This window comes from Panthera uncia, chromosome B4 (assembly GCF_023721935.1).
Source record: "Panthera uncia isolate 11264 chromosome B4, Puncia_PCG_1.0, whole genome shotgun sequence".
In the NCBI taxonomy this organism is placed as follows: Eukaryota; Metazoa; Chordata; class Mammalia; order Carnivora; family Felidae; genus Panthera; species Panthera uncia.
The window spans coordinates 65,407,684-65,420,622 of NC_064809.1; the positions used below are offsets into that span (position 1 = coordinate 65,407,684).

Genomic DNA, 12,939 nt, shown 5'->3' on the forward strand with positions numbered 1-12,939 from the left:
CAAATTCATAGAAACAGAAAGTAGAATGATGGTTACTAGGGACTGGAGAGGGGGAGAAAGAGGAGTTATTGTTTAGTGGATATAGAGTTTCCAATTTGTAAGATGATATGTTTCACAATGAGAATGTACTTAACATTCTGAACCCTAACTTGAAAATGGTTAAGATGGTAAACTTTGTTATGTTTTTTATCACAATAGAAAAATATTTTTTTCACTACTTAAGTCTCAAAATAATTACGCTGTTTTATATCAAACTTCTAGAATGTGTGTGTGTGTGTGTGTGTGTGTGTGTGAGAGAGAGAGAGAGAGAGAGAGACAGACAGACAGACAGACAGAGAGATACAGAGAGAGAGAGAGACAGAGAGAGAGAGAGAGAGAGACAGAGAAGTTGCAGGACAATATATGTATCTGCTTGGATCTACATTAACCTCCCTTATGTAAACCCCATGTTTGTGGATCTTGGAAAACTGTTGCATGGAGCCACAAGTTAACCCGAACAAGGGGACTTTGACATTTACTCCCTCAGTCTTTATCACTCTTGAGTTATCAATATCTGCATGTTGCAAAAGGCCACTTTCTATTAGCTTTCCGAAAAGATGGCATCTTATCTAGGACCTCTTTTACCTCATCCTTATGTGAGTCCCTAGGCACTACAAACTTCTGTTGTTTTATACATTTACATGATTTTTAGGCCCAATTCATTTTTTTTTCATATAGAAATTGATTGAACTTTATTGAGACTTGTTATGTGGCCTGATATGTGATCAAATTTGCAAATGTTCCATTTGGGATTTAAAACATGTGCATTCTATTTTTGTGTGTGCACAACTTCATATGTACATATATATTTACATTCATTTTATATATATTCATTAGAATAAACTTTTCTATTTTTTAATTAGTAAAGGATTTATAGGCCCAATAAATTTTAATTAAGTTTAATACATTCAATAGGTAAAAGTTGAATAATATATTTGGTATATAAGGTTGCCTCCTATTTTGTATGGATTAACTCACTATAATTAGATGATTTGGCAAGTGAATATTTAGTGTTTAATATTTCATTGTTTCATAGTTGCATTATCTATATTATAGGTATTAAATCACATAAGAACATGTAAGGTAAATATTTAATCACTTTATCTTCTACATTGGGTAACAAGTACTGAGATAGAACATATAATTTTAATTGTACTTCATTTTAGAAGACTTGTGTATTCACTTTTACAATTATTATTTATTTTAAATTTAATTTTTGCTCTTTAGAATTATCCTGCTACAGTTATCTGTATTTTGTGTTAACACAAGAGCAGTACTTTTCATGGTACCCAACTGGTTCACTTTACATGACCTGAACTTGAGAAGCTGTTTCTCAGGTTTCAAGAAAACATGCTAAATGCATGGGAGCACCTACTGGTGAAGGATGATATAGTCCTGCAGGCAGACTGGTTTTATTGGACCTTGTCATTTAGACCAAGTTAGAGGGCATGAGGATTATGAAGCCTTTAAATGTGTAATCAAGGGAATGTTGCTGCCAGAAAATGCTTATTGCTTAAATGTTGCAACAGAGCTGTCCTAGGCTGGAAATACAAGAATTGAGAAGATACTACAAAACAAATGTGCCATTTAGATGGGAACATAACATCTAACAGGCATACAATTGTTTACTATTGATGTACTAAAATGTTTCATGAGGACTGAGACCAGGTCTGTGTTGTTCACTTAAAATCGCTAGCACAATAAATGGTACCTTGAATGTGTCAATAAATATTTACTGAATGAATGAATGAATGAATGTTAACCGGTTTGGACATTTCTTCTTCAAAACATTTGAAAATTTGCCTTTTGTTCTCTTTCTCCCATAGGACTGCATCCAACATTTATAATAAAAACAGTGAAAATTCAATTTAAGTGACAAATTTCTGTCTTAGATGAAAAAAAAAATGCATGTTTGATTAACCAGAAACCTTGAGCCAGTTAAAAATATACTTATAACTTAAGAGTTTAAAAGTTTAGAGTTTAAAACAATGATAATGACAAATTGACCTAAACTAATTAAAAAGGAGGTGATGGGAGTTACATGGCTTTGGAATCCAATATTGCTAGGTTCAAATTTCAGCTCTATAGCTGTAGCTGTATGAGGTTGGATGAATTACTTAACCTGTCCTCACTTTCTACTTTTATTGAATTAGTTTTGTGAAGATGTAATAAGTCAATATGTATCAATGCTTTGTGCCTTCTTGGTAAATAATAAATAGTAGCTCTTGAGTTTTTCTCTCAGGGTACTCATTTTCCTAATTTTCAATGAACGGTAAGCTTCTTTGTACAGGGACCATATTTTATTTATTTCTAGAACCTAGCACAGTGCCTGGCATAGGCTGGTACTTAATAAGTAAGTATGTGTTGAATTAATAAAGAAAATAAATATTTAAGCAACTATTTGGGGACTATTGTTCATAGCACTCCATACAGTTGTACACCACACAACTTGTAAATGAGGTGTATATAGACACGCTCAGCAAAGTCATTTAAAATATAGAAATAAGGTGTTTTCTACCACTGGAATAATTTGTAATTCCTTTGATTAATCAAACGTTTTTTAATGATTATTAAGGAATTCACAAGAAATGTTGAGCTCAAGCAACTGCACATTGGAGACTGTATCATAGAGCATTCACAAATAGCCACATTCTAGATTAGCTACATAGTTTTTTTTACCATTAAGGACATTTTTCTCACTTGCTTTCATTAACACAAGCCCTGTGTATAAGTATAGGCAACTGGTTTTGAACATTTCACAATAAAAACTGTAAAGCAGTTTTGTATTTGGTAATCAAGAAAGGCACCAACAATGAAGAAGGAATTTGCTTTTAATAAAAATATTTTTTGCATCCATCTGAAAGTTCTCATGTGGCAAACATGACAAGTACAGCTCTAAAACATATTCGACATACCTAAGGGTATATCAGCAGAAATGTAAATACCCTGGGGTCTATGGAAGTACTTCACATTTCTAAATGAGACCCATATTTGCCCATAACGTAATTCTTTCAAAGGTATCTCTTTTAATCAATGGTTTGATCATCATTACCATATTCTGCACACCTCAGAAGTGTGTAATATTCTCTGGATTTTGGGTTCCAATGTGTCACAAATTTTTCTAGGCTTATGGAATCAAAAACTATTCCAAGAAGATTTTAATAGGCGATACCTATCGCCAAATATGAAATTATACTTGGAACCAAAGTCTCAAATAAAAAACTAACATGTTCATTTATACATTTACTGGAAAAGCATAATTTGAAACAAAACCCAAATTACTGTCGAGGAAAAACTTCCCATTGTAAACAAATGTAAACTTGGGCTGAATATCGGGATATGTCATCGTCCTTGAGATTACCGGAGAGGGATTTTTAAACATTATCTTGTTTACAAGAACGCACACAATTTTAGATTCATGCTTGGCCTAACACTACATGCTGGAGAAATAAAATGCAACATTTTTATAGAATGCAACTTATTTTCCAAGTTGGAAGTTAGCCAAAAATTGCACATTTAAAAATCAATCTCCATAAACTTACAGCTTTCTTTGACAAAAAAACCAAAAAACCCAGAAGTCAAAAGTTTGGGTAAATAGATAACCTGGTAAAAGTAGTAAAAGTAAAAGTAGTAAAGTAGTTTGAAAATTGAAATATCCTTTCTTTTTCTTTTCATCTACCCTTTGCTGTATTCAAAGATGGCTATTTGATATCTTAATCTTGTTCATGTTTTTTTGTAAAATGTAACTATAAGAATAGCAAAATATGGTATACCCATTGGACCATTTTGGAAACAGTTAGATGGTACATCAACACAAACTGAAATCACAGATTTTTTCCCCTCCAAGTTGGAGGATATTGGTCCTTGATGAAAATTCAGAAAATAAATAGGCACAAAAAGCTCATGTAAACCATGTTTCTCTTAGAATTTTAACATTTAAATTACAGTGTGTACAGTTGTTAGTACAGAATTTTAAACATCCTTGAATCCTGTACATTATAAATAATGAATCTTACTTACTTCAGCTCATTGATAGGATGTATCAAATAAGGGCTAATTACAAATCTAATATTTGTTTTGGCATTCATTTCTAGGTTTCAAAACAATATATCAGGTCCTAAATGCTTTATATTTCAAATTGTGAAAATTAAGGCATGGAAATTACGCACATATTTCAAATGAGGACTTTTCATTTTCTTCCTGTACCTTTAAGAGTTAACAAGACACTTGCCTCCAACTGTTTCCTACAGCAGGATAAACTGAATAACCACTAAACAGAAGTTAAGATTAATGGATGATTTTTATCAAGTTTAAATTTTGGGTCCATGCATTTTTTTGAAACTTTGACACTTGCCTCACTGAGTACCTGAAGATACTAACAGAAAAACCTAGACAGATGTACTGATTATGATTTTCTACTGACTTCCTTCATACAAGATGGTTACATTTGTTGATAACTAAAAATGTCTTGATTAGCATGGAAGAATTGCAAATGTGAACACGTCATGATGTTCTACTACAGTGATCATGGATGACTTCTGGGTACTCTACCGCCTGATAAAGTCTGAGAATCACTGACTTAGCATCTCTTATGATTGTGTCTAAATATGTAAATAAAATCCAAAACCTCTAACAACTGATCACTCTCATTTTTCCTGGCCTGTCAATGTGGTGGCATAGGCAGTACGAGATTAAAATGCCAGTTCTGGATTTTGTATTTCCAACTTCAGGGCACATGAATAGATAAGCTTTATTTCACATGGACTATTCCATGCTGATTCTTTCTCATTATATTCAATAAATATTAAAATTTATAACACAACTAATTTCCCTTCTGATTGTTGGCTATAGAGGTACATCGATATTGAGTATGAGTGTATAGTTGCTGAAAAATTTGCTAACTTTCTTGGTTCATTTTAAACCACAGACCAATGACCTTTCCACTTTGTATTTAATTTCCATGTCTTGTAAACAATAACCACATAGTAACAGCCCTATCATTACCAAATTTATTTTCTTTTCAACATCTCATCTAACTTTTATTGATATTATAGTCCAGTTACATTTCAAGGATAATAGTAGAAAGTGGAAATAGCAATGATCAAGGAATCAGGAGAACTTTATTTGATTCTTGGATCTGTCCCTAAATAAATTGCATAATTAAGGCAAGTCTGAGTGTCAATTTCCGCAAACGCGAAGTAGGCAAAGAATATTTGCCTCAATAGATTGCCATAAGAATTAAAGTGAAATGATATAAACGAGGATTGTAAATTCTAAAGTGCTATTTCAAGTGTGCTATTACTACTGTGATTTTGAGAACCCCTATATTCCATGATAGCGCTATTATTTAAAAATGTGGTGGACTCCTCCTCTGAGCCCAAAAACAAGCTGAGTATTTCTAGACAGAAGTTGCAGTAGAAAATGCTGCCAAGCAAAGTAACAGGCTGAGACATACGTTGTTTGGATACTCCTTTTCTGTATTGGCCATTCTCTTTTTAAAACGAAAGGGTTTATTAACAAATATGTAAGATTCTCATTAAGACTAATTTGTTATGTGTCCACATTAAGATGCTGAAAATCTAAAATTTAAAGATATGGCACTTTACACACGTACAGCCATGCTTCTTTCTTTCAACCACTGCCATTAAAATAATTTTTTTTCATATTGACATTATTTATCAAACTGTCAGCTATTTTGTATGCAGGTTTAGTTGACCACTAGCAATGATGAACATGAATTCTAGCTATTAAACCTAATAACCATAAATGGACTGAGACATTACTCAAACTTCTAATTTTATGCACCTGTTTTCAAACCAAATAATGTTAAGTTGTTCCATTCTCAAGATATCTCCCATGTTTGTTAAGAACTTCAGATGCATCACATACACATAGCAAATCTGGTATTCATCATAAATTCACCTAGAAAATCTTGTTTTACAGGTGAACTAGGCCGTCACTAGGAATTAGTATAAGCGAGAATGACTAATCTCACATAATGCATTTGTTTATTTTCCTCTGAAAAGTCAGATCATATATTTCCTTGATGCTAAAGTCTTATAAAACATTCCTTCCTTTTTCTCTGTGCTTAAACACAATGCATGCAACATAACAGAGTGTCTCTGAGCCTTTACCTAAAAATTAACTTTTAAAACACGTCAAAACAAATTAGGATGTCTCATCTTCGGTTTTGATTGTTTTCAGCACTGAGTCTTCTCCCAAAATTTTACATAGTTCATTGAGTCTCTGCTGCATTTTGGGAATTCCAGCTAGCTGAGATTCTAGCTTTTGTTTTTCTTCACTGAGTGTTAAACGGATAGCAGTATCCAATTGTTCAAAGCGCCAGCCTCCTTCACCATCAAACTGTAATAAATGAGTGTGGTATTTCCTGCATGATCAAAATGAAATAATATTATTAGCAATAATTGTGAAAAGCCATTTTAGGTTTATCATTCCAGTTGGTATCCAAAGGCAAATTTTAAGTAAGGTGACTGTTATACATTTGATTTTCAAGAATCCCTCATGAGGTTAAATATTATAATCTTTTTAATTTCAAAAGTCATTAATCTCTTAGGAATTCCATTGCTTATATTTATTTTATATTCTGAATATATACGAACTTCAAAGGAAGATATGCTGTTTGTATCTATTTATCTTCAGAACCCAGTATGGCCCCTAAATAAATATCAAAGCTTAGTTAGAATGGGAATAAGGAAAGCAAGCTGAGAGAAGAAAGTAAACTTTTAAAGTTATACAGGGGAAAAAAACTAAGAAAAATAAGGGAAATACAATATCAATTCATTAATATACTACCTTTTCGGAATGAATTATTCTACATAAGTAAAAAGTCCTCACTAATAAAGTTTTAAAACATTTTTTTAAGAGAAAGAGAGAGAGCGTGCATGTGTGCAAGCTGGGGAGGGGCAGAGGGAGAGGGAGAGAGAGAGAATCTTAAGCAGGGTGCACATCTAGCCGGGAGCCCAATGCGGGACTCCATCTCACAACCATGAGATCGTGACCTGAGCCCAAATCAAGAGTCAGACACTTACCCTCCTGGGCCCCCCCAAGCGCCCCAGTTTTAAAACATTAAAAAAAATGAACTCTTTGATAGAAATCTTTGAAAGATACTTCCATGCCTTCATACAGTTTAACATCCTTTCTCATGGCTCTGGTTCATAATTAGAAACTTCAGACAAGTATAGAGATTATTTTATTGATGACACAGGAGATAATCCATGTTGTCCTAAAAAGAGGCTAAGATTATTGGTTTCTGGAATTTGTGGGGGATGTGTGGAGAGAATAATGCTAGCAGAGTTGGCCTTGCATTGCTGTGTCCCTGCATTTTGTCACTTTCCTGACGTGGCGCATACTCCTATGTGTCCCTCAGTTTTCCTGTCTTTTCCTTCCAGTTTTTGTTGCTTCTTGATCCCCTTTAAGCACTCATCTGTCATTATTTACTATAATCAGTGGGCTTATTTCAAGTAAATTCACTTCCTTTTTTAAACTTGAGATATGATTCACATAACACAAACTCATCCTTTTAAGTGTAAAATTCAGTGATTTTTAGTTTATTCAGAAGCTCATGTGACCATCACTACTATCCAATTCCAGAATATTTTCTTTACCGCCAAAAGAAACCCCACACCTATTAGCGGTCCTTCCCTTTTCCCTGCTCTGCTCAACCCCTCCCAACCATCAATTTTCTTTCTGTGTCTCTGGATTTGTCTATTCTAGACATTTCATATACATACAATCATATAATACATGGCTTTTTGTGACTGACTTCTTTCACTCAAAATGATTTCAAAGTTCATCTAAGTTGGAGCATATATTAGTACTTCCTTCATTTTTATGGCTGAATAATATTCCATTGTATGGATTTGCACATTTTGTTGATCTATTCATCAATTGTAGGACCTGTGGTTTCATCTCATTTTGATTAGATGGTTTTATCATGCTGTAAGATGAGGAAATTAACCTGGGTTAAACTGTGTCTAAAAGAATAAAATCACTCTCAAGATGAAGGTTGAAAGTTCATATGCTTGATAACATATGACAGAGATTAATGATCTTTGTGTGTATATATATATATATATATATATATATATATATATATATATATTCCTGGGCTTTTCCTAACTTTGGATGTACAGCTGGGAGCAATTTCAGGATGCAGTAGTTCTGATCTTGGGCAACTTTTATCTTCAAGGTATAATGAAGGTTTGGCTCGTCCCTCCAGTCTCACAACATCATTTGATTTCTACATGGGAGGAAGAAAATGTATGGGTGTTTCATTACCTGAGATTCAAAGGTGTGTCCTACATAATGGGCTAAATAGTATTTCAGGGTTTGCTTAAGAGGATTTTACAGGAAACTACTATATTAACTGAGACTCAGAGATAATCTACAGACTTCCTGCACAAATCGAGTCAAGCTTAGGAAAGTGGTAGATATAAAGCTATAATTCTATCCAGGAATCAAATAATTTAATAAGCTCTTATCATTTTTGACCTTTTTATATACTGATATTGATTTTAATCTTTACAATCAATAATTACTACTTTGCTGTCTTGGGGAAAATGTAATACAGTTTTCCCTCATCTGGTATCTTTTCAGGGAAAATAAGAATTTCATCTAGGGAGAAAGGTTAATCAGAAATGATAGATTTCTTCAACCTAAAATGCCTAAATTAATTCATACTGCAGAAGTAACATAATTTTTAGTTTTATGGGGAAATGTACTATGAATAGCTACAATTAAAAACATGTTTTTCTCATTAAAAGGCATAAAATTACAGATTTTGTTATTAGCTTAAAAAAATATCTGTCCTCTATACACCTATTAGAATGGGCAAAATCCAGGACCCTGATATCACCAAGTGCCAACAAGGCTGTGGAGCAACAGAAACTCTCATTCATTGCTTGTTGGGATGCAAAATGGTACAGCCACTTTGGCAGACAATTTTTCAGTTTCCTACCGAACTAAACACACTCTTATCATATGATCCAGCAATTGCACTCCTTGATATTACCCGAAGGAGTTGAGAAAACTTGTGTCCACCTAAAAACCCTCATATGAATGTTTACAGCAGGTTTATTCATAATTTCCCAAACTGGAAGCAACCAAGATGTCCTTTAGTAGGTGAATGGATAAATAAACTGTCTACATCCAAACAATGGAATATTAGTGCTAAAAAGAAATGAGGTTTCAAGCGATAAAAAGACATGGAGGAAACTTCAATGAGTACTACTAAGTGAAAGAAGCCAAACTGAAAAGGCTACATACTGTATGATTCCAGCCATATGACATTCTGAAAAAAGCAAAACTATGGAGGCATTAAAGATCAATGGTTTCCAGAGCTTGAGGAAAGAGAGGGATGAATAGGCAGAGCACAGAAAATTTTTAGAGCAGTTAAAATCCTCTATACAATACTGTAATGATGGATATATGCAACTAAAAATTTGTTCCAACCCACAGACTGTACATCACCAAGAGTGACCCTAATGTAAATTATGGACTTTGGGTCATAATGATGTGTCAGTGTAGGTTCATTAATCATAACAAATGTTTCATTCTATTGTGTATAGCTATGCATATGTAGGGGCAGAGTATATGGGATATTTCTGTCTCTTCCTGTCAGTTTATTGTAACATACTAAATTACTCTAAATAAAGTATTTAAAATCACAGCAACCAAAACCTATTTGTTCCTTCAATTGAGAAAAAAATAAATGAGTGAATATGTTTCCAATGCCTTTTTAGGCTTCTCGAATAAGGAACTGAGTGACATAATAACATGATAAATTAATTGATAGAGGTCAGAAAATTACCAGAACTAAGACATAACTCCATGTTATCCTAACATGTGATCAATTAGGAAGCATGTCTGGAAATGACAAGTGTATACCAGAAAGGGTTCAAGAGTTCTGGCGTGGTTCTATGCCATCGCTGATACAGGGATTTATAGACAAATGTCATAATTGTTCTGGAGATCCAGTCCTGCTGGTTTTCTCCAGGGAAAAGTCAGAGGAATCACATTCATTGCCATGTACTCATCCTGGACTAGATCCAGACTGCTTCTGGAGAGATTTTATCACTCCAGATGCTAATTAGTTCTTAATGACAGAGAGACAAACCACAAAGTTCTATAGAAAGGGTCATTTCATGAAATGCTCTATTTTCAGGTTAACTCTCTGCAGGGAAAATTATGAAAAATCTGAATGTTTAAATGAAGACAAAACAGGTTATTATCTTCTCAATAGAAGTACAGAATCAAAGAATTTTCAACAATGAAAGCCTCATCTAAACTGAATACTCAGTTTACTCACAATTTTAAGGTAAGTATTCTCTATACAGTGGAAGTTCTAGAATGCCTTCTAGGATTAACTCAAATAAAGCTGGTTACTTAGCCTAGGTTTGAAGTCACCTACATGATGGAGGCTTTGGCACAGAATGTGATTAGCCACCTGCTACAGAATACTCCAGCTAGAGAGAGAGGAAAAGTCCTGCCTGTCCCTTGGGAAATAGGCTAAAGCATATAGAATCCACTGTAGTAACTAATATGTCAAAAGAAAAGATTTTGATTGATGAAACAAATACCAAAGTAGTGGAGTATAGTATAAATGAACAGTGTTTTTATGGCTTATATATAAGGTGCATTTTGAGCTCCTTATACTAACTAGAGCAGCATACTATAGTATAGAGTGATCATGGTAAGTTACTTTTCTCATTTTTCTAGTTCTCAGCTTCTTAATCATAAAATGGGAATAATTAGACTATCTATACTCTCTATAGGGTTGTTATGAGACTTGAATAAAATGAGCCTGGACCAGAATAGGTGCTGAATCTGCACTATCAACTATTATTATGGTTATCAATCAATGGGAAAAGTAGGGGAATGGTAAAAATAGTGTTGCCATTTCTTTAAATATGGGAAATCCCATTAGGTTTAATGGGATAATATTTAGAAAATATTTTGAATTTTCCTTAAAACAAAAGCAAAAAAAAAAAAAAAAGCTTTTTTTCCCCTTGTGTTTTCTCCAACTTAATCATCTGTAGGAATAGTATGTTGTGCAGGTTTTTTCCTGGATTTTGAAAAAAGGGGTAAAAAGATGATATAAAATTACACAAATATATTCATTCCTAGTACACGCTATGGATTATGAATATTTTCAGTTAAACACACTTGATTTTTCCACTTTTTTTCAGAATTATTGGAATGTGATAATAGTTTTTAAATAGCACATATATGTTACGATGTGAGGTTTGGGATATCTCTACTACTAGTGTGCAACTTAACAGAAATACACGTAGAATAAGTGAAGTATCTGATGCTCTATAGTGAAAGTTTAGGCAAAGTTGCTCTTTAAAAAATTTTTTTTTTAATTTATTTATTTTGAGAGAGAGAATACACACACATGTGTATGCACATGAACTGGGGAGGAGCAGAGAGAGCGAGAGAAAGAATCTCAAGCAGTCTCCGCACTGTCAGTGCCAAGCCTGACATGGGGCTCGATATCATGAACTGAGAAATCATGACCTGTGCTGAAATCAAGAGTTGGTTGCCAATCGACTGAGCTACCTAAGCACCCCTAGGCAAAGCTACTATTTAAGAAATATAGAGGGTTGCCTGAGTGGCTTAGTTGGTTGAGCATCCAACTCTTGATTTTGGCTCAGGTCATGATCCTAGGTTGTGAGATCCAGCCTTAGGTCATGCTCCAGGCTGATTATGGAGCCTGCTTGAGATTCTCTCTCTCTCTCTCTCTCTCTCTCTCTCTCTCTCTCTCCCTATTCCTTTGCCCCTCTCCCCTGCTTGCATGATCTCTCTCTTTCTCTCTCCCTAAACAAAAGAAAAAAAAGAAAGAAATATAAAGAAAAACCATCTATTGCAAATTAGCATTGGAAACACTTACCATAGAGAAGGCCTGTGCGTTATAGATAGTAAGGAAATTCCAGCCCCTTTTGCAGCCTGAAATATCTTTCCTTCAACATCAATGCTGACAGCACTGGTACATTCATCCAGTAATGCATATTTTGGTCTTGAAAAAAAAATTAACACAAATAAATTAATGGCTTTCCTATTTGAATTATATATCTTTACATGGACAATATGAGTTGCAACGTTAACTTTATTTTTTAATTGTTTAAGCTCTATGCCCAATGTGGAGCTTGAACTCAAGACCCTGAGATCAAGAGTAGCATGCTCTATCTACCAACTGAGCCAGCCAGGTGCCCTGCAATGTTAACTTTAAAGGAGCAAAAGAGTATACGAAATTAGTAAAGGTGACAAATGATAAAGTAAAAGAGGGGTCACCCTCCCTCTTTGGATTAGGACATTATATTGTTCTTAAATTTTAAATAGATTTCCTGATGCCTACTCACTATACAATAAGCTTTATTGTTATGCAAATGGGTGAATCATGGGTATGAGACATAGGAAAGATGAGGCAGGTCACTGAGTGCATTTTCCCATAGAAGGCAAGTTCATTCCTGGTGACAGGTTCTGACTAATTACATGAAAAATGCATTACAGTAGCTAATTATCAAAAAGGCCAAGGCCCTGTTAGCAAAGATTTATTGAGAAGATAACTTTATCAACAATGTCAGTACCAAAACACTATTAATGGAATTTCATTGCTACTAAATTCTGCAAAAGTAGTATGCCTAATCGGACAAATTTACACTGGCATTTAACCTGGTAATACTGAGACCATGCTTTGCAAATTCTTAAGGGAAAAAAATCAGTAACTATTTTCTCATTACACTCAGTTAATTACTTTTTCTAGCTCAATTTTTACTTTGGAAAGGACTGTCTACCACTATCAGAGGTACCTATCATTGGATACCATTTCCTTCTATTTATTCTCGTCCTTTCATCTCACCCCCTGCTCTTATCTTTCTT

The 12,939-nt window shown here is 34.0% G+C and overlaps 1 protein-coding gene and 1 long non-coding RNA gene across 2 annotated transcripts in view; one reads left to right on the forward strand and one right to left on the reverse strand.

The window, feature by feature from the left end:
• Nucleotides 1-2,852: 2,852 nt before the first annotated feature.
• ABCD2 (ATP binding cassette subfamily D member 2) overlaps nucleotides 2,853-12,939 on the reverse strand; it is a 66,100-nt gene continuing 56,013 nt past the window's right edge. Inside the window, exons 9-10 of the mRNA XM_049625282.1 lie at nucleotides 11,951-12,076; nucleotides 2,853-6,427 (exon numbers count right to left, since the gene is read on the reverse strand). Coding sequence (XP_049481239.1) covers nucleotides 6,208-6,427; nucleotides 11,951-12,076 — 346 coding nt within the window. The 3' untranslated portion in view covers nucleotides 2,853-6,207. The remainder of the gene's footprint in view (nucleotides 6,428-11,950; nucleotides 12,077-12,939) is intronic.
• Nucleotides 8,169-10,865, forward strand: LOC125918959 (uncharacterized). The gene is made up of 2 exons (XR_007456639.1): nucleotides 8,169-8,350; nucleotides 10,223-10,865. It is a non-coding gene; the product is annotated as an uncharacterized LOC125918959 (long non-coding RNA).